Below are 27057 nucleotides of genomic sequence, written 5' to 3'. Positions count from 1 at the left end.
CTACTTTTATCCAATGTAAAAAAACACAATTTCAAATGTTCCTAAATAAGACCGAATCGAGCCGGTCGGTCACTTATAAACTCACCCTAGCCATGACAGTATACTTAACATTGATAGAGTAAAAATGATTCAGTGGACCCAGATTAAGCATAGTCCTGGCCTAAAAAGCAAGCTCAGTGGAAAATCCTAATTTAAAGGGCTTCTTTCCCAGGAGTAGGCTTAATCTGAATCCAGGATATAGAGTGGCCAAACCTCTGCCCCCCCCCCTCTAATGACCTTGTATTTCAGACAGACAGGACCTGCAGGGTTGTTTAATCATAGTCCATCAGTACTCATTACAGTCACTCCTCACTTTAACAAAGACCTTTCTCAATCTTCTTCCATCTCTAATTATCTGTGACTGATATGGTAACAGAGAGCTAGGGGGAAGGATAGTAGGTGAGCGTGAAAAAGAGAAAGTGAGCAAGAAAGAGTGAGCAAGAAAAATATGTAAGGAAGGAGGAGTGGGACAGGAAAGGGAAGAGTAAATTGTCTCTAATTGTCTCTACAAACGGTACAGTATAGTAGCCTATTATCTCAATTATCCAGGTAATGACTGTGGCTGTACAGTCTGAGCTGGACCAAGTGGCCAGTAAACAGTTACAATTAAGGTCTGGATGACAGCTGTGAGAAACTGACAGTTCCTTACTCTGTGCTCATCTCACAATGATGTGTTTTGGAACACCTCAGCATGTATTTTGGAATCGATTATAAGGTCATGATGTAGAAGCCATGAACAAAACACAGCTATAGGTTCAGAGAACATGTTAATTAAAATACCATAGGTTACAAAAACGTGAACCAAATAGTCTAGTATGTCAATCATCCGCATGAGCTCAAGAAATGCCACGCCCAAGAATAGCCATATAGCTATATAATACAGCCACTACCAGATTAAGCTCTGTCAGACGCTCTCCTGACACAAAAAAACTAGACGATGGGCATACTGATGATTTTTTTTTAAGTTAAAAGTGACCTACTTAGTAGCACGCTCACAAAAGCAGCCATTTGATGTGTTATATAACTGCTGACCCCGTGGCTATATGACACAATGTACACGTGATCTAAGCCGAAGTGATTCCTTAATACAGCAGGGAAAAGACAGATATCAAAGATGGCTGGGTATATTGTCTTAGCTACACTATTTACTTACATATCATAGCTTTATTTTCAATCAATCTCTTATGGAAATGCATAACATACCAAATGTATTGCAGAGTTCAGGTAAATGAGAGTGATCACATAATATTATTTCCACCCACAAACGTTTGTAGTGTTGGCAGGCTACTAGAAGAAACACGACCTATCGTACAGCTATTAAAGGGAACATACAGTGCCTTCAGAAAGTATTAATACTCCTTAACTTAATTGCACATTTTGTTGTATTACAGCCTGATGTATTAAATATATATTCTTTCTACACACAATTCCCAACAATGAAAGTGCTAACATTTATTGAAAATGTAATACAGAAATCTCATTTACGTAAGTATCCACACCTTTGGCAGCGATTACAGCTTTGAGTCGTCCTGGGTATGTCTACCAGCTTTTCTCCCATTCTTCCTTGGAGATTTTTTCGGGGAGCGGGGAGCGGCAGTGAACAGCAATCTTCAAGTCTTTCCACAGATTTTCACTGGGATTCAAGTCCGGACTTTGACTTGGCCACCCAAGGACTTTCACATTCTTGTTCTGAAGCAATTCCAGCATTGCTTTGGCTGTATGCTTGAGGTCATTGTCCTGTTGGAACGTGAATCTTCGCCCCCACTCTAAGGTCGTTCGCACTCTGAAGCACCACCATGCTTCATGGTAGGGACGGTGTTACATGTGATGAGCTGTGCTTGGTTTTCTCCAGACATAGTGCTTTGGCCAAAGAGTTTGATTTTTGTCTCATCAGACCACAGAATCTTTCACATGCCTATTTGCAAACAACAGGCAGGCTGTCATGTGCCTTTTTCTCAGGAGTGGCTTCCATCTGACCACTCTCCAATAAAGTCCTGATTGGTGCTATCGAGACTGTTGTCCTTCTGAGAGTTCTCCCATCTCAGCCAAGGAACGCTGTAGTTCTGTCAGAGTGGTCATTGTGTACTTGGTCACCCCCCTGACCGTCCTTCATGGCCGGTTGCTTAGTTTGGCCAGACTACGGTTTGCAACTGCACATGGGGACACAGATCATACTTTTTGGAGAAATGTTCTCTGGTCTGATGAAACCAAACCAGAACTGTTTGGCCATAATGACCATCGTTATGTTTGGAGGAAAAAGGGGGAGGCTTGCAAGTCGAAGAACTCCATCCCAACCGTGAAGAACGGGGGTGGCAGCATCTTGTAGTGGGGGTGCATTGCTGCAGCAGGGCCTAGTGCACTTCACAAAATAGATGGCATCATGAGGTAGAAAATTATGTGGATATATTGAAGCAACATCAAGACATTAGTCAGGAAGTTAAAGCTTGGTCTCAAATGGGTCTTCCAAATGGACAATGACCCCAAGCATACTTCCAAGGTTGTGGCAAAATGGCTTAAGGACAACAAAGTCAAGGTATTGGAGTGGCCATCACAAAGCCCTGACCTCAAGCCTTTAGAAAATGTGTGGGCAGAACTGAAAAAGTGTGCGCGAGCAAGGAGGCCTACAATCCTGACTCAGTTACACCAGCTCTGTCAGGAGGAATGGGCCAAAATTCACCCAACTTATTGTGGGAAGCTTGTGGAAGGCTACCAGAAACATTTGACCCAAGTTAAACAATTTAAAGGCAATGCGATGAAAGAAATAAAAGCTTAAAATCAATCATTCTCTCTACTATTATTCTGACATTTCACATTCTTAAAATGTGGTGATCCTAACTGGCCTAAAACAGGGAGTTTTTACTAGGGTTAAATGTCAGGAATTGTGAAAAACTGAGATTAAATGTATTTGGCTAAAGTGTATGTAAACTTCCGACTTCAACTGTATGTATGTATGTATGTATGTATGTATGTATGTATATATATATATATGTATATATACACATATATATACATACACATATATATTTATACACATACATACATACACACACACACACACACACACACACACACACACACATACATATATATATATATATATATATATATATATATATATACACACACACACACACATATACACATACATATATATACACACATACATATATACACATGTATATATACATACATATATATATACATACATACACTATATTTACTATATATATATATATTTACTATATGTATTATATATATACACACACATACATTTATTTATTTTAGGCCTATATTTATTTTGTTTGCAACTATAGTTGAAGTGTTTTCTATTTAGCCTTTTTAGATTTTATATATTCATATTTTGTAACAATGCTTAATTGAAAATTTGCACAAAGGTTCTAAATAAAAGGATAAATAATCAAATATGAGTAAGCACCTTTTATTTGTTGAGTATAATTCAACATGTAATAAGAAATAGGAATTTACATGTAATCATTTTATATAAACTATTTATTCATTGAATTTACAGAAAATGTGCTATATCGGGATATGAGATTTTGGCCATATCGCCCAGCCCAATTTGGTGTCACAGCAAAGGGGTGTGAATACTTAAGAAAATTTGATATTTATGCATTTCATTTTCAACAAATTTGCTAACATGTCTAAAAACATGTTTTCACTTTGTCATGGGGTATTGTGTATAGACAGGTGAGAAAAAAATACACTGCTCAAAAAAATAAAGGGAACACTTAAACAACACATCTAGATCTGAATGAAAGAAATAAACTTATTAAATACTTTTTTCTTTACATAGTTGAATGTGCTGATAACAAAATCACACAAAAATAATCAATGGAAATCCAATTTATCAACCCATGGAGGTCTGGATTTGGAGTCACACTGAAAATTAAAGTGGAAAACCACACTACAGGCTGATCAAACTTTGATGTAATGTCATTAAAACAAGTCAAAATGAGGCTCAGTAGTGTGTGTGGCCTCCACGTGCCTGTATGACCTCCCTACAACGCCTGGGCATGTTCCTGATGAGGTGGCGGATGGTCTCCTGAGGGATCTCCTCCCAGACCTGGACTAAAGCATCCGCCAACTCCTGGACAGTCTGTGGTGCAACGTGGCGTTGGTGGATGGAGCGAGACATGATGTCCCAGATGTGCTCAATTGGATTCAGGTCTGGGGAATGGGCGGGCCAGTCCATAGCATCAATGCCTTCCTCTTGCAGGAACTGCTGACACACTCCAGCCACATGAGGTCTAGCATTGTCTTGCATTAGGAGGAACCCAGGGCCAACCGCACCAGCATATGGTCTCACAAGGGGTCAGAGGATCTCATCTCGGTACCTAATGGCAGTCAGGCTACCTCTGGCGAGCACATGGAGGGCTGTGCGGCCCCCCAAAGAAATGCCACCCCACACCATGACTGACCCACCGCCAAACCGGTCATGCTGGAGGATGTTGCAGGCAGCAGAAAGTTCTCCACGGCGTCTCCAGACTCTGTCACGTCTGTCACGTGCTCAGTGTGAACCTGCTTTCATCTGTGAAGAGCACAGGGCGCCAGTGGCGAATTTGCCAATCTTGGTGTTCTCTGGCAAATGCCAAACGTCCTGCACGGTGTTGGGCTGTAAGCACAACCCCCACGTGTGGACGTCGGGCCCTCATACCACCCTCATGGAGTCTGTTTCTGACCGTTTGAGCACACACATGCACATTTGTGGCCTGCTGGAGGTCATTTTGCAGGGCTCTGGCAGTGCTCCTCCTGCTCCTCCTTGCACAAAGGCGGAGGTAGCGGTCCTGCTGCTGGGTTGTTGCCCTCCTACGGCCTCCTCCACGTCTCCTGATGTACTGGCCTGTCTCCTGGTAGCGCCTCCATGCTCTGGACACTACGCTAACAGACACAGCAAACCTTCTTGCCACAGCTCGCATTGATGTGCCATCCTGGATGAGCTGCACTACCTGAGCCACTTGTGTGGGTTGTAGACTCCGTCTCATGCTACCACTAGGGTGAAAGCACCGCCAGCATTCAAAAGTGACCAAAACATCAGCCAGGAAGCATAGGAACTGAGAAGTGGTCTGTGGTTACCACCTGCAGAACCACTCCTTTATTGGGGGTGTCTTGCTAATTGCCTATAATTTCCACCTGTTGTCTATTCCATTTGCACAACAGCATGTGAAATTTATTGTCAATCAGTGTTGCTTCCTAAGTGGACAGTTTGATTTCACAGAAGTGTGATTGACTTGGAGTTACATTGTGTTGTTTAAGTGTTCCCTTTATTTTTTTGAGCAGTGTATTTAATCAATTTTGAATTCAGACTGTAACAACAAAATGTGGAATAATTCAAGGGGTATGAATACTTTCTGAAGGCACTGTAAATCATAGGCAGTGAAAAATCTCAACACAGGTTTTGAAACATAAAAGGTGTAGGTGCATTAAAAAGGTGAACTCAGAAGATATGCTTCCAAACATAAAAGTTGTAGGTGCTTTAACAGTGTGTAGGATGCCTATAAACCTCCTCTGCCTACTACTGAACTTCTACAGAAAAATATATAGCAGTTGGTTATTACAATGTCCACAAATGTTGAAAAAGGGCCACTTGGGGGGGGTATTTTATCATTTAAATCATTGTGGAGTACACCAAGTTCCTACATGAGGGTTTTATTTGGGCTGTGTAAAGCTGCAAAACAAGGAAATTAAGATGACAAATGCTTCCCGAGTGACTTGGAAGAATCCAACAACCCAGGAGGCCAGTAACAAATATTTAGATGATGGTCGGGGTTCAGATAAAAGGCTTTGGAAGCTCTTTAGATTAGATGGGCATGACACGGCAGGCTGGCAGCTAGGGAAAAGTACACTGGTGGAAGGGTACTGGGACAATAAGTATTGTAACCTACCGTTTGGCTGTCAGGAAAGTCCATCTTGATCAACTTGTGGGCACACTCCTCAAAATCCAAACTGTTGAAAGACGAGAAACATTTATTCATAATTCATTATCACTTTATAATAATTATCCTATGAGTGCATACGTTTGCATGATCAACTTTCAAACAGCTTCATCAAGTCATATGGATGAGGACATAGTGTCTGGGCACAAGGTAAGGTAACAACTTGCTCTGTGATGAAATGTTCCAAAATTATCACACAAAAAAAGAAGTCTATGTCCTCATGTATATTTTAGAAGTACGTTCAGTACCCATTTAGTGGAGTTTATATATCCATAAACTAACATGGGGCAGATTACTTATTTGAGTGTGATCACATTGGAAAATTCCACCCAACAGTTCAATTTAGGAAGCAGGCAGAACTGCATCCTGCAGACATGGTATAAAACTGTGGTGAACACCATGGAGTTCTCATTTCATTCAGACATGGTGTAAAACTGTGGTGGACACCATGGAGTTCTCATTTCATTCAGACATGGTGTAAAACTGTGGTGGACACCATGGAGTTCTCATTTCATTCAGACATGGTGTAAAACTGTGGTGGACACCATGGACTTCTCATTTCATTTAGACATGGTGTAAAACTGTGGTGGACACCATGGAGTTCTCATTTCATTCAGACATGGTGTAAAACTGTGGTGGACACCATGGACTTCTCATTTCATTTAGACATGGTGTAAAACTGTGGTGGACACCATGGAGTTCTCATTTCATTCAGACATGGTGTAAAACTGTGGTGGACACCATGGAGTTCTCATTTCATTCAGACATGGTGTAAAACTGTGGTGGACACCATGGAGTTCTCATTTCATTCAGACATGGTGTAAAACTGTGGTGGACACCATGGAGTTCTCATTTCATTCAGACATGGTGTAAAACTGTGGTGGACACCATGGACTTCTCATTTCATTTAGACATGGTGTAAAACTGTGGTGGACACCATGGACTTCTCATTTCATTCAGACATGGTGTAAAACTGTGGTGGACACCATGGAGTTCTCATTTCATTCAGACATGGTGTAAAACTGTGGTGGACACCATGGACTTCTCATTTCATTTAGACATGGTGTAAAACTGTGGTGGACACCATGGACTTCTCATTTCATTCAGACATGGTGTAAAACTGTGGTGGACACCATGGAGTTCTCATTTCATTCAGACATGGTGTAAAACTGTGGTGGACACCATGGACTTCTCATTTCATTTAGACATGGTGTAAAACTGTGGTGGACACCATGGACTTCTCATTTCATTCAGACATGGTGTAAAACTGTGGTGGACACCATGGACTTCTCATTTCATTCAGACATGGTGTAAAACTGTGGTGGACACCATGGACTTCTCATTTCATTCAGACATGGTGTAAAACTGTGGTGAACACCATGGACTTCTCATTTCATTCAGACATGGTGTAAAACTGTGGTGGACACCATGGACTTCATTTAATTCAGACATTTCTCTTCTCTAACCGCCAAAACTGCTGACACAGACCGACACACTGCTGAGCCAACGGTGTTGATTCACAACGTCTGTAAAATTCACAGAACACGAAAAACTGTCCTGACCGTGTCACTCAGATGGTATAGCATGGCACTTGCAAAGCCAGGGTTGTGGGTTCGATTCCCACGGGGGACCAGAACGAATGAAAATGTATGCAGTCACTGGATAAGAGTGTCTGCTAAATGACTAAAATGTTAAACATTTTTTTTTATACCATGACTAGACAGGGGAATTCTGATGGGGGCGGTGTTAAAACACATAGGTTGGATAATCCCAGGTAGTGAATGTTACGTATCCTTATTCAATACATGTGACTATCACATTTATGAAGGAAGATTTGTAGAAACTCGTTTGGAAGACGACACTGATCGGTGTGTAAATTATGCAGAAGGATATGCATCATACCGGCTATATTCATGTTTCTGTAGACGAAAAAGAGGAGAGCGCAAGGCCTAATGTTATCCTCCTCCTGCTGGCCTTTGCAGATTGTGCAGTTATGCTTCTGAAGTTGCGGGTAATTGGCAATTTATCTTACCATGTCCTATGATTTGCAGCCACTTTTGATTTTCATATGCATGTTTTTGTGGAACAGTTTTATTTCATTTTTAACAGTCTTCTCAAAATCATTGTCTGTGGTTAATCTACATTCTATCTAAATGAAAATGATACAAATCTAAAAGTAGCTTATTGCCAACCATGTTAAAATAGACTACACAAACAAATAAGCTTATAATTGGCTCATTCATCCCCCCTCCTCTCCCTTGTGACTATTCTCCAGGCCATTGCTGTAAATGAGAACGTGTTCTCAGTCAACTTACCTTGTAAAATATAACGGTTAAATAAAAATAAATAAAAACACCGCAGCTTACAGGTAGAAATTATCCTGATAAAAATAAATATCCTATAAATCACATAGGCCATGCGTAGCCAGTCTACAACCAATTTGAAAATATTTTATCAACTATCAACTGGGTCAGCCCAAAACTAGTGCTCGCAAATTTGCAACATAATATAAAATACTCTGAGAAATACATTTTTCTCATTCATGCCGAGTGGTTATCGAAAGGAAGAGAGCTGGAAATATTTCTCAAATACATTGAGGAACTATTGTCATTCTCAATAGATTCTAAAAAAAATACTTTTTTGACTTGTTGTTTGAGGTGAAGAAAAAAATACTTTGAGAAGCTCCACAGATCATCAGTGGTGGTGAGTTAACTTCTCTAGGGTAGGGGGCAGTATTCTGACATCCGGATGAAAAGCGTGCCCAAATTAAACTGCCTGCTACTCAGGCTCAGAAGGTAGGATATGCATATTATAAGTAGATTTGGATAGAAAACACTGACGTTTCTAAAACTGTTTGAATGATGTCTGTGAGTATAACAGACCTCATATGGCAGGCAAAAACCTGAGAAAAATCCAACCAGGAAGTGGGAAATCTGAGGGTTGTAGTTTTTTTCAATTGATTGCCTATACAGTGACTTAGGGTTCATTTTGCACTTCCTAAGGCTTCCACTAGATGTCAAGTCTTTAGAATGTTGTTTCAGGCTTCTACAGTGAACAGAGAGCGAACAAGAGTCAGATGACTGAGAGAATGACATGAGTTCAGTGGCGCGCATTCACGTGAAGAGGTAGCTGTGTTCCATTACATTTTTGAAGACATTGGAATCGTCCGGTTGGAATATTATTGAAGATTTATGTTAAAAAGGCCCTAAAGATTGATGCTATACATCGTTTGACATGTTTCTAAGAACGTAAATATAACTTTTTTTGACTTTTCGTCGTGAAATTTTCAGTGCGCTTCCTGCATTTGGAGTAGCTTACTGAACGCACTAACAAAAAGTAGGTATTTGGACATAAATGATGGACTTTATCGAATATAACAACATTTATTGTGGACCTGGGATTCCTGGGAGTGCATTCTGATGAAGATCAAAGGTAAGTGAATATTTATAATGCTATTTATGATTTTAGATGACTCCAAAATGGCGGGTATCTGTATTACCTGATGTTGTTTTCTGAGCACTGTACTCAGATTATTGCAAAGTGTGTTTTCCCCGTGAAGCTTTTTTGAAATCTGTCAGCGCTTGCATTAAGGAGATGTTTATCTATAATTCTTTGAATAACAGTTTAATATTTTATCAACGTTTATGATGAGTATTTCTATAAATTGATGTGCTCATTCACCGAAAGTTTTTGGAGGAAAAACATTTCTGAACATTACGGGCCAATGTAAAAATGGGTTTTTTGGATATAAATATTAACTTTATCGAGCAAAACATACATGTATTGTGGTTTTTGTGATGCCTCTCCTTGCTTGGAAAATGGCTGTGTGGTTTTTCTTGTCAAGGTGATGTGCTAAGATAATCTAATGCTATGCTTTCGCCGTAAAGCCTTTTTGAAATCGGACAATGTGGTTGGATTAAGGAGAAGTGTATCTTTAAAATGGGATATAATAGTTGTATGTTTGAGAAATTTGAATTATGAGATCTTTGATGTTTTGAATTTGGCACCCTGCTATTTCACTGGCTGTTGAATAGTGTGTCCCGCAGGTGGGACGGTCACGTCCCACATACCCCAGAGAGGTTAAGACATTCTGAAATACTAACAGACATCCCCAAATAGTCACATTTCTAGGCCTGCAATTGCACGCAGGCCAGGTAGCCTTGGCCTACTTCTGAACAAAAAAAGAAACGTCCCCTCACTGTCAAGTGCGTTTATTTTCAGCAAACTTAACATGTGTAAAAATGTGTATGAACATAACAAGCTTCAACACCTGAGACATAAACTGAACAAGTTCCACAGACATGTGACTAACAGAAATGGAATAATGTGTCCCTGAACAAAGAGGGGGGGGGGGGGGGGGCAAAATCAAAAGTAACAGTCAGTATCTGGTGTGGCTACCAGCTGCATTAAGTACTGTGGTGCATCTCCTCCTCATGGACTGCACCAGATTTGCCAGTTCATGCTGTGAGATGTTACCTCACTCTTCCACCAAGGCACCTGCAAGTTCCCGGACATTTCTGGGGGGAATGGCCCTAGCCCTAGCCCTCTCCCTCCAATCCAACAGGTCCCAGATGTGCTCAATGGGATTGCGATTCGGGCTCTTCGCTGGCCATGGCAGAACACTGACATTTCTGTCCCGCAGGACATCACGCACAGAACGAGCAGTATGGCTGGTGGCATTGTCATGCTGGAGGGTCATGTCAGGATGAGCCTGCAGGAAGGGTACCACATGAGGGAGGAGGATGTCTTCCCTGTAACGCACAGCGCTGAGATTGCCTGCAATGACAACAAGCTCAGTCCGATGATGCTGTCCCAGACCATGACGGACCGTCCACCTCCAAATCGATCCCGCTCCAGAGTTCAGCCCTTGGTGTAACGCTCATTCCTTCGACGATAAACGCGAATCCGACCATCACCCCTGGTGAGACAAAACCGCTACTCATCAGTGAAGAGCACTTTTTGCCAGTCCTGTCTGGTCCAGTGACGGAGGGTTTGTGCCCATAGACAATGTTGTTGCCGGTGATGTCCGGCGAGGACCTGCCTTACAACAGGCCTACAAGCCCTCAGTCCAGCCTCTCTCAGCTTATTGTGGACAGACTGAGCACTGATGGAGGGATTGTGCAATCCTGGTGTAACCCGGGCAGTTGTTGTTGCCATCCTGTACCTGTCCCGCAGGTGTGCTGTTCGGATGTACCAATCCTGTGCAGGTGTTGTTACACGTGGTCTGCCACTGCGAGGATGCTCAGCTGTCTGTCCTGTCTCCTTATTGCGCTGTCTTAGGCGTCTTACAGTACAGACATTGCAATTTATTGCCCTGGCCACATCTGCAGTCCTCATGCCTCTTTGCAGCATGCCTAAGGCACGTTCACGCAGATGAGCAGGGACCTTGGGCATCTTTAGAAAGTCAGTAGAAAGGCCTCTTTAGTGTCCTAAGTTTTCATAACTTTGACCTTAATTGCCTACTGTCTGTAAGCTGTCAGTGTCTTAACGACCGTTCCACAGGTGCATGTTCATTAATTGTTTATGGTTCATTGAACAAGCATGGGAAACAGTGTTTAAACCCTTTACAATGATGATCTGTGAAGTTATTTGTATTTTTACGAATTATCTTTGAAAGACAGGGTCCTGAAAAGGGGGCATTTATTTTTTTGCTGAGTTTATATGCGTAATCAGGTGGGTGTCCTTACTCAACATTGACAGGAGCGATCTAAAAAAAACTATGAATAAATTGACCAAACTCGTAAATGAAATAAACCAAAACTTGTTTCTCACAAATGTAGCATAGGTTGTGTGCTCTGCAAAAAAAAGTACGGTGGTCCCGGACTAAACGACAGAGTCGTCCTTTTCTTTCGACCAATTGATAGGTAAAAAATATTTTTACTTATTTTTCCAGTACAGACACACCCTTTGTTTGAATAAAACCGACCACATATGCACAGAGCTTGTCTAATGCTTTAAGCACACCGTTTGATTAAATACACACAAATGACTCCAGAAAAATCTGACAGCAAGTGCCTGTGTGACTGACGGACGTGGTCTAACTCTCCTCCTTACTGCAGTGAAAAGGCACCACAACACAACAAGTGTTTATTGCAGTGTCTGTGCTAAGGGCATCATTTCAGCGATTTAGTTTCTTACTTGTTTCTGACTGAAAAGTTCTGTTACGGAAATCGCTAATTTGTTTACAAAAAACATCCCCTATTCCCTCAACCCCATAGCCTATCATAATCACATCAATAAATTGGTTAGAACAATATCTGAACAAAGTAATGTTGACAGCAAAATGGATGCAGAGGACGTGAAATAGAAAACCGAAAAGGTGAAATAGAAAACCGTTGCTCAGGGGGGAAAGGGGAAGTCAGATGTGTGGAAGACATTTGACTTAGTTGTGGAAGCTACTGGAGATCCAGAAAAAGGAGGGTATAGGAGCAAGCTTTGTGTGAGTACTGTGTGTGTCAAACGGTTGCTGTTAGACTACAATATTATAATTTTATCTGACCATTTGGAACAATTATTTGTTGCTTTCTCCAACATTTTGCCATTGTAGGAGGCTTGGTGCTCACTCAATCAGTAGGCTATTAAAGAAACACTCAAAACAGGCACCAAACGCAAGATCTGTCTTATTTCGGAAGATATACAGTGCCTTCGGAAAGTATTCAGACCCCTTGACTTTTGAATTTTTTTTTACATTACAGCCTTATTCTAAAATTGATTAAAAAAATAAATCCCCAGCAATCTATACACAATAGCCCACAATGACAAAGCAAAACAGGTTTTTAGAAATTACCAAATATATTAAAAATAGAAAACAGAAATACCTGATTTACATAAGTATTCAGACCCTTGCTATGAGACTCAAAATTGAGCTCAGGTGCACCCTGTTTCCATTAATCATCCTTGATATATTTTTAAACTTGATTGGAGTCCACCTGTGGTAAATTCAATGGATTGGAAATTATTTGGAAAGGCACCCACCGGTCTATATAATGTCCCACAGTTGACAGTGCATGTCAGAGCAAAAACCAAGCCATGAGGTAGAAGGAATTGTCCGTATTCCGAGACAGGATTGTGTTGAGGCACAGATCTGGGGAAGGGAACCAAAACATTTATACAGCATTGAAAGTCCCCAAGAACACAGTGGCATCCATCATTCATAAATGGAAGAAGTTTGGAAACACCAAGACTCTTCCTACAGCTTGTCACCAGGCCAAACTGTGCAATCGGGGGAGAAGGGCCTTGGTCAGGGAGGTGACCAAGAGCCCGATGGTCACTCTGACAGAGCTCCAGAGTTCCTCTGTGGAGATGAGAGAACCTTCCAGAACGACAACCATCTCTGCAGCATTCCACCATTCAGGCCTTTATGATAGTGGCAGATGGAAGCCACTCCTCAGTAAAAGGCACATGACCATGTGAAACAAGATTCTCTGGCTGATGAAACCAAGATTGAACTCTTAAGCCTCAATTCCAAGTGTCACGTCTGGAGGAAACCTGGCACCATCCCTACGGTGAAGTATGGTGGTGGCAGTATCATGCTGTGGGGATGTTTTTCAGTGGCAGGGACCGGGAGACTATTCAGGATCGAGGGAAAGATGAACGAAACAAAGTACAGAGAGGTCCTTGATGAAAACTTGCTCCAGAGTGCTCAGGACCTCAGACTGGGGTGAAGGTTCACCTTCCAACAGGACAACAACGCTAAGCACACAGCCAAGACAACGCAGGAGTGGCTTCGGGCCATGTCTCTGAATGTTCTTGAGTGGCCCAGCCAGAGACTTGAACCCGATCGAACATCTCTGGAGACCTGAAAACAGCTGTGCAGCGACATTTTTCCCAAAACACAGGGCTGTCGATACACACGGGACTAGTATTATCAGAGGACCTTTGAGTTCGCCAAAAAACTATTGGTTATTCTGGCTGGAATTGTTACTCTCCTGCCATGTACAAATTAAAGACATGGCAGATTCGGACAGGACTAAAATGACGTGGGGTTTTGTGCTTGTGCACATAATTACATTACCCGATCATCCCCAGTAAAACTAATCCGTCCAAATAGGGTTTAAGGCAAGGGCTGTTACCACGCCTCCGCTGCTACTGCCTCCACTGCATTGTTCTCAATCCAATTATGCTGGCAAATTTTGCTATTATGCACATAGCAACAAGCGCCAATTCTACGGCGCACTGAAAATTATATTTCAGGACCATGGACAGCGACCATATCCAAAGTGGGAGAAAGAGCATTTGTTATAAAATCTTAGATTTATTAGTGTTGCACCATTATTTTCACATAATATAACCATATACAATTTCAATACCACATCTTTGAATGATTGACTGTGCCATCCCTGTGGCCTCCGCAATGGATTAGTCCACTGAGACAGGCGCGAATCAGACCAGTGTCTTGTGCACCATGGAAAAAAATTATAATTGCGACTGCTCGGTCGACCAACTGCCTATAAACCAAACAATCGGCCAGTTGACTAAATGGGGTCAGCCTTAAAACAAAGTGTCCACTCTGACAATGAGAATGGTAAACGACTGTAATAATAACACTAATGATATATTGAATACATTAACCAACATTACCATAACCAAATATTGTAGATGAGAAATTATGGGAATTAATGTTACATGTAGGCAACTACGGGTGACATATACAGCTGAAATCGGAAGTTTACATACACTTAGGTTGGAGTCATTAAAACTCATTTTTCAACCACTCCACAAATTTCTTGTTAACAAACTAAAGTTTTGACAAGTCGGTTAGGACATCTACTTTGTGCATGACACAAGTAATTTTTCCAACAATTGTTTACAGACAGATTATTTCACTTATAATTCACTATCACAATTACAGTGGGTCAGAAGTTTACATACACTAAGTTGACTGTGCCTTTAAACAGCTTGGAAAATTCCAGAAATTTGTGCCTTGGCTTTAGAAGCTTCTGATAGGCTAATTGACGTCATTTGAGTTAATTGGAGGTGTACCTGTGGACGCATTTAAGGTCTACCTTCAAAAAAGAAATCAGCCAAGACCTTGAAATACATTGTAGACCTCCACAAGTCTGGTTCATTCTTGGGAGCAATTTCCAAATGACTGAAGGTACCATGTTCATCTGTACAAAACAATAGTACGCAAGTATAAACACCATGGGACAACACAGCCGTCATACCGCTCAGGAAGAAGACGCGTTCTGTCTCCTAGAGATGAACGCACTTTGGTGTGAAAAGTGCAAATCAATCTCAGAACCGCAGCAAAGGACCTTGTGAAGATGCTGGAGGAAACAGGTACAAAAGTATCTATATCCACAGTAAAACGAGTCCTATATCGACATAACCCGAGAGGCCGCTCAGCAAGGAAGAAGCCACTGCTCCAAAACCGCCATAAAAAAGCCAGACTCCAGTTTGCAACTGCACATGGCGACAAAGATCGTACTTTTTGGAGAAATGTCCTCCGGTGTGATGAAACAAACACCATCCCAACTGTGAAGCACGGGGGTGGCAGCATCATGTTGTGGGGGTGCTTTGCTGCAGGAGGGTCTGATGCACTTCATAAAATAGATGGCATCATGAGGATGGAAAACTATGTGGATATATTCAAGACATCAGTCAGGAAGTTTAAGCTTGGTCCAAATGAACAATGACCCCAAGCATACTTCCAAAGTTGTGGCAAAATGACTTAAGGACAAGACAGTCAAGGTATTGGAGTGGCCATCACGAAACCCTGACCTCAATCCTATAGAAAATTTGTGGGCAGAACTGAAAAAAGCGTGTGCGAGCAAGGAGGCCTACAAACCTGACTCAGTTACACCAGCTCTGTCAGGAGGAATGGGCTAAAATTCACCCAACTTGTGGAAGGCTACCCGAAATGTTTGACCTGAGTTAAAAAAATTAAAGGCAATGCTACCAAATACTAATTGAGTGTATGTAAACTTCTGACCCACTGGGAATGTGGTGAAAGAAATAAAAGCTGAAATAAATCATTCTCTCTACTATTATTCTGACATTTCACATTCTTAAATAAAGTGGTGATCCTAACTGACCTAAGACAGGGAGTTTTTACTAGGATTAAATGTCAGGAATTGTGAAAAACTGAGTTTAAATGTATTTCGCTAACGTGTATGTAAACTTCAACTGTAGCTCCAGTCAAAAGTTTGTACACACCCTACTCATTGAAGGGTTTTTCTCTATTTTTACATTTTAGAATGATAGTGACGGCATCAAAACTATGAAATAACACATATGGAATCATGTAGTAACCAAAAAAGTGTTAAACAAATCAAAATATATTTTATATTTGAGATTCTTCAAAGTAGCCACCCTTTGCCTTGATGACAGCTTTGCACACTCTTCGCATTCTCTCAACCAGCTTCATGTGGTAGTCACCTAGAATGCATTTCAATTAACAGGTGTGCCTTGTTAAAAGTTAATTTGTTTAAATTCTTTCCCTCTTAATGCATTTGAGCCAATCATGTGTGTTGTGACAAGGTAGGGTTGGTATACAGAAGACAGCCCTATTTGGTAAAAGACCAAGTCCATATTATGGCAAGAACAGCTCAAATAAGCAAAGAGAAACAACAGTCAATCAATACTTTAAGACATGAATGTCAGTCAATGCTTCACAGAGTTCAAGAACTTTGAAAGTTACTTCAAGTGCAGTCGCAAAAACCATCAAGCCCTATGACGGAAACTGGCTCTCATGAGGACTGCCACAGGAAAGGAAGACCGAGAGTTACCTCTGCTGCAGAGGATAAGTTCATTAGTTATCTGCACCTCAGATTGCAGCCCAAATAAATGCTTCACAGAGTTCAAGTAACCGACACATCTCAACATCAGCTGTTCAGAGGAGACTGCGTGAATCAGGCAATCATGGTCAAATTGCTGCAAGACTACTAAAGGACTCCATAATAAGAAGAGACTTGTTGGGCCAAGAAACATGAGCAATGGACATTAGACCAGTAGAAATCTGTCCTTTGGTCTGATGAGTCCAAATTAGAGATTTTTGGTTCCAATCGCCGTGTCTTTGTGAGACGCAGAGTAGGTGAACGGATGATCTCTGCATGTGTGGTTCCCACCGTAAAGCATGGAGGTGGTGTGATGGTATGGGGGTGCTTTGCTGGTGACACTGTCAGTGATTTATTCAAGGCACATTTAACCAACAGCATTCTGCAGCGATACGCCATCCTGTCTGGTTTGCGCTTAAAAAACTATCATTTGTTTTTCAACAGAACAATGACCCAACACACCTCCAGGCTGTGTAAGGGCTATTTGACCAAGAAGGAGAGTAATGGAGTGCTGCATCAGATGACTTGGCCTCCACAATCACCCGACCTCAACCCAATTGAGATGGTTTGGGATAAGTTGGACCACAGAGTGAAGGAAAAGCAGCCAACAAGTTCTCAGTATATGTGGGAACTCCAAGATGGTTGGAAAAGCATTCCAGGTGAAGCTGATTGAGAGAATGCCAAGAGTGTTCAAAGCTGTCATCAATGCGAAGGGTGGCTACTTTGAAGAATCTCAAATATTATTTTGGGTTCCTACGTGATTCTATATGTGTTATTTCATAGTTTTGCTGTCTTCACTATTATTCTACAATGTAGAAAATAGTAGAAATAAAGAAAAACCCTGGAGAAGGTGTGTTCGAACTTTTGACTGGTACTGTATGTAATGGGGAATTGATAGACTACCAATCAGAGGGCAAACAATTCACACAATTAAGTTATGAAACAATGAATGCGCACGAAATGGCAGGAGCGCACATTCTGGAGACGTGCCTTGTGCATCTTAGCCACAATCCCAATATTCTTGGACAGTGGCAACTCTGTGGCCTCCTCAATGGATTATTCCACTGAGACAGGCCCAAATGACCGGTGTCTCGAGTGCCATGATAAAAAATGATATTTTGCACTGCTCGACTAAAAAAAATCTTGGTCAACCAACAGCCTATTGAACATCCAACCCCACTACAGACACAAACCCAGCTAATCCAAGCCAAATTGTAAGGGGCTGGCCTTGCTACACATTCACCATAGTGGCTTGAACCATGCTGTAAAGGCCAATGTGAAAGGAAAATAACCAAGCCGGCCCAGTTCGATTCAGGTCAGTACAATAATGTGAAAAGGCTAAGGAGGAGGACCAGGATCACAGCTCTACCACAGCCTTTCAGATTGAGTACGGTCTGGGTATTTTCTGTCTCCTCTCTGGGGTCCTGCTAATCTTTTAATTACAGACTATCACACTAAAACAGACAGGCCAGTCAATGGAAACCGACTTGAGTAGAATGGAAAATAATGGGAAATGTGACAAACAACTAGGCTAAGTCAAACAACTAACCTTCAATAGAAGGACTGATCGATACGCCAAATGTCTACGTCAACATGCTATGCAAACATGCTAATGCTATGCAGTATGCAAACATATAATACAAATAGGTCTACGTGGGAGGTCTACACTGTGTACATAAGATACATACAAATACTCTGGCTATGTCTATTCGTGGCCTGAAGACATTCTTCCAGAAACAAGATTCAAAATAGACTGCACACATGCATAACCGCTTATCTAAAAGGGTTTAAAAGAGAAGAGCTTTCAGCATCATTAACATCTGACTGGTCCCTGAATGGCCCCGAGGCAGACTGTCTGATAGACAAGTGAATGGCTCTGTGGTACCTTCCTTCCACCTACCTACTTCATCTGACAGTAAGTGAATGGTTATCTGCTCTGTGCTCTCCTTCCTACACCCTACACCTGCTGGAAAAAGACCAGCTCAGCTTTAGGGAAGGAGAATGTAGGCAGAAAAGCCCACAATGGTTGCCGTTCTCTTTGAACTCTGACTAGGGTTCATTCATTAGGCAGCAAATGGAAGCAACTGTGAAGGACAATCTGGACCAATGTTGTTACGATCAGGGACGCAAACTTGTGAGGGCCCAAAAAGTGACCTTTTTTTGGGCACTGAAACATGCAAAAAAAATCCCTGCTAGGGGGAATGAAGGTTTTAACTAATTAAACAACAAAGAACATGATCTATATGATTAGTCTCTGTGTGTAAAATAAAGTGGTTAATGTGAACCTAACTCACAGCTTAAAAAAAAAATAGCAATCCAATGTTATTTGTTGCCTAGACTTTACTGCAAATGACACTCTTGAGAAAAAACATTACACTAATATTGCAGTTAGCCATGACAGCCTTTATAATAGAACGCTTGTGACCACACACAGGTCTAAATATTGCAATTGGGAAAAACGCATCTTAAAAGAAGAAATAGAATGAAACAAACAGGCATTCTATTTTTGCTCTATTATAGTGGCCACTATGGTAGACATCGATCAAGTGCACAAGGCTACATGTGTGCAAAAATAATGTTCACTGAGTAAAACATTTTATAATCCCCCATCACTCAAACACAAGTGTTACTGTCAAATTCAACACAACAAAAGCAATATCTTTGGGCTACACATTATTACATTGTACACTTTCTGCCTGTGGACATCTGTTCTACAATGTGCCAGCGGAGCATGATTCCGTTTGTTGGCATAACTGATCTCTTTCAGGCAGAATACACCTAGCATACTCATTTTCATCTACTGTATTTTAAAAAGTGAAAAAGACGGAGCGTGTGGCATCCAGCTTAAGCCAGGCCCAGCTCCAGCTAGAGTACACCTGATCCCTGAATCCACTTGTTTAACCTGTTGGGGCTAGGGGGCAGTATTTGCACGGCCGGATAAAAAACGTACCTGATTTAAACTGGTTACTACTCTTGCCCAGAAACGAGAATATGCATATAATTAGTAGATTTGGATAGAAAACACCCTAAAGTTTCTAAAACTGTTTGAATGGTGTCTGTGAGTATAACAGAACTCATATGGCAGGCCAAAACTTGAGAAGATTCCATACAGGAAGTGCCCTGTCTGACAATTTGTTCTCCTTCATTGCCATCTCTATCAAAAATACAGCATCTCTGCTGTAATGTGACATTTTCTAAGGCTTCCATTGGCTCTCAGGGCGCCAGAGTGGAGCGCCCAGCCGGGCGACGCGGGTGGAGGGCCGGCGAGCGTGCCGGGGCGCGCGGCCCCCCGCGTCCGTCGCCCGGGAAATATTATCGCTATTTTACGAGAAAAATCGAATAAAAATTGATTTTAAACAGCGTTTGACATGCTTCGAAGTACGGTAATGGAATATTTTGCATTTTTTAAAGCACGAAATGCGCTCGCGCGTCACCCTTCGGATAGTTACCTGAACGCATGAACAAAACGGAGCTATTTCAATATAACTATGGATTATTTCAAACCAAAACAACATTTGTTGTTGAAGTAGAAGTCCTGGGAGTGCATTCTGACGAAGAACAGCAAAGGTAATCCAATTTTTCTTATAGTAAATCTGAGTTTGGTGAGGGCCAAACTTGGTGGGTGTCAAATTAGCTAGCTGTGATGGCCGGGCTATCTACTCAGAATATTGCAAAATGTGCTTTCGACCGAAAAGCTATTTTAAAATCGGACACCTCGATTGCATAAAGGAGTTCTGTATCTATAATTCTTAAAATAATTGTTATTTATTTTGTGAACGTTAATTGTGAGTAATTAAGTAAATTCACCGGAGGTTTGCGGTGGGTATGCTAGTTCTGAACATCACATGCTAATGTAAAAAGCTGGTTTTTGATATAAATATGAACTTGATTGAACAAAACATGCATGTATTGTATAACATAATGTCCTAGGAGTGTCATCTGATGAAGATCATCAAAGGTTAGTGCTGCATTTAGCTGTGGTTTTGGTTTTTGTGACATATATGCTTGCTTTGAAAATGGCTGTGTGATTATTTTTGTCAGGGTACTCTCTTGACATAATCTAATATTTTGCTTTCGCTGTAAAGCCGCAAGCGTCCCACCTTGCCCAGTGAGGTTAACAAGCAACACCTCATTTTCACCTAATTCTCTCATTCTGGAAATTAACCACATTCTGTAGAGGGAAAACATTAGTTAACAGATAGATAGTGGTTAGTTCGTTAGATAGTTAACATTTCACAGATTGCCAGGGTCCAATAAGCAACTAACACGTTATAACTTGAGGAACGGCAAAGGAGTAGTTAATACTATAGCAAATTGGTTAGGTTACTAATGTTAGTACATCTGATGTTGTAACGTTAGCTAGCTAATGTTAGCTGTGTGACTTTATTAGCCAGCTAATTCTCATAAACTCAATGATTTGATCAGATAAATTGGCTAATGTTACTCAACATTTCTCTGGCTACCTAACGGAGAATTCCATCCAGCTAGCAAGATTCTTAACAATGCTAACAATACTTGTTCCACCACACTTTCTCCCTCACCTCAAACTTTCCAAATGCCAGTTGTTTTCAGTTACAGCTCATGAAGTATGCTTCATCAACTTCTCACCCCCAACTCCGTGGTCAGGCTTCTCACCTAACGTTACCTTTCAGGGGACAAGCTGCTGTAACTGGCAAGCTGCCTTTCCACTCTCTGCGGTCTTTCCAGAGCGCGCGCTGATGCTGTAACTAGTAAATTGGTTGCCTCATTCTGTTATGTGAACGATTGGCTGAACCTTGGATACAGCCAGTATTGCTCCAAAAGCGCATCACTGGCTTACTACAGCCAGTAGTGATCCGAAACGTTTCTCATCGGATCTACACGAATCACGCAGGTCACCTATTTTGGATTCAAAACGGTGAATTTCTCCACGAAAGCTGACTAGTTTGTGTAGTATGATCTAAAATAAGGACGCACGACAACGAGGTTCTAGCTCCAACATGTTTATTAACCTAACCCTCGCATGTCATACATAGGTACGGATACCTCCAAGGGACATCCAACTACATCTTCCCCTCTCCCATGAACAAGAACTCAACATGTATAACCACTGAAGCATAACTGAAATGCAATTTGGAAACCAGTATTATTCTCTAACATGCTACTTCACATCCTGAAACAGTATGAAAGCATTAAATCACACAGTATGAACATTAACTTAGGTACAGTCTCTTTTTGCTGGGTATGGTCCCCAACAGTATGTTTTCTCTTCACGTAACATAGTTTTTCAGCCACTCTGGTGGCTTCACATCCTTTTTTGGGCGTGCTTGTGGCTCTGTGAGCATTCTCTCTCCTTCACCCTCTTTTTGTGCATTTTCTGTGGCCTCATTCTGTGTGGCTAGTAGATCTGGAAGAGCTCTGAGGTGTGTTATGTTCCTTCGTACCTCTTCTGAGCCTGTGTCCACCACATAGGTGCGTGGGGCATCCGCTTTCCTCAGCACTATTGCTGGTGTCTTTGAGTTTGTAATCCACACACGTTGACCTTCGGTCAGCTCTGGCCTCTCCGTAGCACGGTGTCTCCGATTAAAGTCTCCAGTTTGCATTTGTTTCAGCCGTTTGTTCCTCTCAGCGAAGGCCTTCCTGTTAGGCCATTGGGGATTAAGCTGAGCCGGCGAGACAGGCAATGGTGAACGCAGCCTCCTGCCCATCAGGAGCTCGGCAGGCGATGGCCCATGATGCAGTGGTGTAACTCTTTAAGCTAACAGAGCCCTGTATGGATCGCTGTTCTTTTTCAGCAGTCCCTTGACTGTTTTCACAGCTCTCTCTGCCTCACCATTCCATTACTCGGTGCATGGTAGGCTACTGGTCACATGTGTGAAGTCATATTCTGCGGCAAAAGCAGAAAAGGAGCTTGCAGAGAACTGGGGAGCTTTATCTGTAACTAGGACCTCAGCAACCCCTTGCTGGAAAAAATGTACTTTAAGTCATTGATAATACCAGCTGATGTGGTTATGGGTGTCTTTGCTATTTCAATGTATCTTGAATAGTAATCTACCACTAGCAGATAAGTGTCATTTTTCCAATAGAACATATCTGCTCCTACCTTTTGCCATGGCCGTTTTGGCAGCTCCATTGCCATCATTGGCTCCGGATGACAAGGTTGACATTTTGTACAGACCTCACACTGGGCCACCAACTTGGCAATCTGAGTGCTCAGACCAAGCCACCACACCGACTGTTGAGCCCTCAGTCTGCATTTGGTTATCCCCATGTGTCCCAAATGCACTCTGTCTAGCATTTCTGGTTGTAGAGTCTCTGGGATAACTATCCGTTGTCCTTTCATGAGAAGATCTCCATTACAGTGGAAGTCACTTTGGTGCACCCAATAGGGCTTCAGCAGCTGAGGCAGTTCCTCCTGCCTGGGCCATCCCTTTTTGCACTATCTGTCGGCAGATGGGGTCTCGTTGTTGCTCCTCTGCAATCTGCTGCAGTTTGGTCTGAGATGCATTAATGGACACCTGTACCTCACCCTCTAGACACGGCTCCTCTTCTGATAATGGACGTTTAATTGGGGCCCTGGAGAGTGCATCTGCTGTGATCAGTGCCTTCTCTGGCACATACACCATCTTGTAGGTGAACCTCAGTAATCTGAGGCGAAAGCGCAGAACTCTGGGAGGCAAGTCGTCCAGTGCTTTTGTCCCTAACAGAGCCAACAGTGGTTTGTGGTCAGTCTCTGCTGTAAACTGCAGGCCAATAAGGTATTGGCTGAACCTTTCACATGCCCATGTGATAGCCAACACCTCCTTCTCCACTTTAGCATACCTTTGCTCTGTGTCGGATAAGCTTCGGGAGATGTATGCTATTGGACGCCACTCCATGTTGTCCTGCATCTGTGTGAGGACCGCCCCTAGCCCAAAGGATGATGCATCTGCTGATACTTTTGTCTTAGCGTGGGGACGGTACTGGGCCAGCACTCTCTGTGAGGCCAGGTCTCTTTTGATTTTGTCAAACGCCACCTGTTGCATGTGACCCCATGACCAGTCATTCTCTTTGGCTAGTAAGTCTCTCAGGGTTTTGGTTGTATCTGAAAACTGTGGGAGGAACTTACCCACATATGTGGCCATGCCTAAGAAGGTCCTGACTTCAGCCACATTCTGGGGTCTGGGCATATCTGTGATGGCACTGATCTTCTCTGGGTCCGGCTCTATTCCAGCTGCACTGATTTTGTGTCCCAAGAACAAGACCTCTGACTGTGCAAAAGTGCATTTTTCATTGAGTGTTAGGCCAGTCTCCTGGAGTCGGGTCAGAACTGCTGTGAGCCTTACATCATGTTCTGCTCTGTCCCTTCCGCACGCGAGCACATCGTCCTCGTGGACTATGACGCCACTCAGCCCATCCAACAGCTGGGACATGCGTCTTTGGAAATGCTCAGGACCGGAAGCGATTCCAAATGGCAAAACATTAAAACAGTAACGTTGTGAGCGCCCTACTCTCTGATGACAGCGGTATCTGCCAGAAACCTGAGCAGGCATCCAGCTATGTGAAGACTTGTGAGCCATCCAACTGAGCCAGTGACTGCTCCACTGATGGTAAGATGTGTCTCTCTCTGCAGAGTGCCTCATTCGAGTTAGTCATGTCCACACAGATCATTATGTCCCCATTGGCTTTTGGGACCACTACCATCCCTGCACACCAGTCAGTGGGACTCTCTATTTTAGACACCGACATTTCCCACATTTGCGACAAACACTTCAACTAGCTACTGGTGTTGTCTGTGATTGTTTTCTCCACGTCTGTCTCTGTTCTGTGTTCCCCTCTGTTGTTTTAGCTCGGTATGAAAATGCATTTATTTCCTCACTCTCTTAGCTCTGCAAGGAGGTGCTGTGGCACAGCATCGTCTGCTGTCTTTTTACTGTCTCACTCTGCCTAACCTGGTTTACAGCTTTGGACAAGGTAAGCTGGGAATCCAACTGTAACTTTTCAGAAAGTGATATATTTCTTATTCCCACTACAATCCGATCTCGGATCAGCTCTTCCCTGAGCGCGCCAAACTGACAATGTTCTGCTAGTTTGTGAACAGCTGTGATAACTGTCGGTGGTATCACCCTGCTCCTGTTTGCGCATATTAAACCTAGCTCTCTCAAATATAACGTTGTGTCTCCCTACAAAATGTGTTTCAAAACAGTCTTTAACGGCACTGTAGTTAAGTTTCTCTTCCTCAGTCAACGTTGAAGCATTTAATATATCCGCGGCTTCATCACCCATAGAGTAGATCAGTGTATTAACTTGAAATGCCTCATTTTTCACTTTTAAGCCTGATGCTACCCTGTACCTTTCAAAGCGTCTGATCCATTTCGGCCAGTTTTGAATTACCATATAATCAAAATTCTCCGGGGGACTAATGCGAATTCCGTCAGCACTAGCCACTGGTGTTTGCGCCAGAGCCCGTTGAACTTGGAGTCGCAAACTATGAAATCCCGCCAGCTTCTTCCTCTTGCAACATGTTGCTTAGCAGTAACTTAGTCCTTGCTCGTTAGCTAGCAAAATAATGATATGCTCTCTTATCTCCAACACTGTGCCCTCCCTGCTTTGAAACAGCCTGAATGTATGATGTACTTGGTTCGTCCTTCACGTTTATGTGAATTTTAAACCCACTTCTGACTCCATGTAGTATGATCTAAAATAAGGACGCGCGACAAAGAGGTTCTAGCTCCAGCATATTTATTAACCTAACCCTCGTATGTCATACATAGGTACGGATACCTCCAAGGGACATCCTACTACAGTTTGCATCCCTGTACGATGTACTCTAATAACCCAGCCATGCACGCCGCTACACTGGGGCTAGGGGGTGCTATAGCCCCGTCACAAATCTGCGGAGCCCCCAGTTAAGCCCCCTAAAGCATTTTAGTATTTAAAAAAATAATTATTAAACAAAGCATTCTGATCCTAGACTTCACCTCAGCTGCTGTGCATTAATGAATACTTCACCACCTGCTGCAGCCCCCCTACGGGCTCACACACACCAATAGCGTTTGCTGGCCCAGAGTACTTAGCAGCTCTGAATGTAATTTGCGAAAGACCGAGTGTGCACCAATTTTACATGTAGAATTGCATGAAAAATTTCAGCAGGTCTACAGCAGGTGGTCCCTAAAACACAGTGCGCTGAACGATCACCCGAAAATGCAAGATCCACATTCGGTGTGCTGTGCTCAAGCCTTAACAGCAATTCTATATCTAGAGTCAATAAAACCTAGATTATGCCCCCCCCCCCCATTTTTTCACCCATTTAAAACATTTTTTGTTAATGAATGTGTGCAAACCAAACTTTTCATGAAACTAAGGGGGCGGGGGTGTTCTTAAAATACAGCTTTAAATAAACTGCATCCTTCTACACTCTTCTCTCTTTATCTGCAGTGGACATGGAGGGATTTTCAGCCATCTGGTTAGGGTTTTATTTGAGCCCAGAGGAAAAGTCTACTACTGCCCCATTTCTGTTGAAAACATCCGTGGATTTGGGCATATTCCCATTCTGTTGGCATTAGCAGCCCTAGTTTACTTTTGTTAACAGAAAAACAGCATTCAGGCAGCGCGGACACACACACACAGTATAGTACCCACCTTGACTGGATGGCGAGATAGATGGTGCGACGAAATGCGACCAGGTTGACTTCCGTCTGGTCGAAGATGGTGACTTTCTCTGCTTCTATAAAAGGAAAACAATCAATAGTTGGAGGGGTTGTATTCATTGTTGCACCATCACGAGTTTGTCATTCTATCCGTCTCCAAACAGAGGTCAGTCAGTCTGTCTCACTCTTCACAGAGAGTTATTTAAACTCTTCTTAAATTGTTAGTGAAGTAAGGATGCTGAGCAAATTAGCAATGAACAATGTGGTTCTGTGGCATGGTGCAACTAGCCCACAGAGATAACAGACATGGCTCTTGGGCAGTTCAAAATGTTGATTGGGGACCTCCTTGCTGCGAAAAGTGAATATTCTTCTGGAAAATGTGTATTATATTGTATTTTACATTGTAGATTGTGTATATGCAGGGCTCCCTTGTAAAAGAGACTGTGGTCTCAATGGAGACTCCCTTTGAAAAAGGTAAAATAAACAAACTGAAAAAAGACTGCACTCACTGTAGTAGAAGTCACTTTGAATAAGTGTCTGCTACGTGGCATATCATATTTTATTGAAACTGTGGGGTCACACAAGTCTATAAAGTAGGAGTACTTTATGGATGTAGTGCAGAAGTGTTCTGACAGGTTGTCTAGAAGGAGAGCAGAGCAGTCAGACCACTCCTTCCTT

The 27057-nt window shown here is 42.3% G+C and overlaps 1 protein-coding gene across 1 annotated transcript in view; it reads right to left on the bottom strand.

The window, feature by feature from the left end:
* The window catches only part of LOC106582271 (pre-mRNA-splicing factor CWC22 homolog), a 65343-nt gene that overhangs the window by 19911 nt on the left and 18375 nt on the right, over nucleotides 1-27057 (bottom strand). The window contains exons 14-15 of the mRNA XM_014165172.3: nucleotides 26372-26456; nucleotides 5943-6003 (exon numbers count right to left, since the gene is read on the bottom strand). Of these exons, the coding sequence (XP_014020647.3) occupies nucleotides 5943-6003; nucleotides 26372-26456 (146 nt within the window). The remainder of the gene's footprint in view (nucleotides 1-5942; nucleotides 6004-26371; nucleotides 26457-27057) is intronic.

Source organism: Salmo salar, chromosome 21 (assembly GCF_965601325.2).
Source record: "Salmo salar chromosome 21, fSalSal1, whole genome shotgun sequence".
Taxonomy (NCBI): Eukaryota; Metazoa; Chordata; class Actinopteri; order Salmoniformes; family Salmonidae; genus Salmo; species Salmo salar.
The sequence above is the reverse complement of the archived record's forward strand: the minus strand, read 5'-3'. Positions and strand labels throughout refer to the sequence as shown.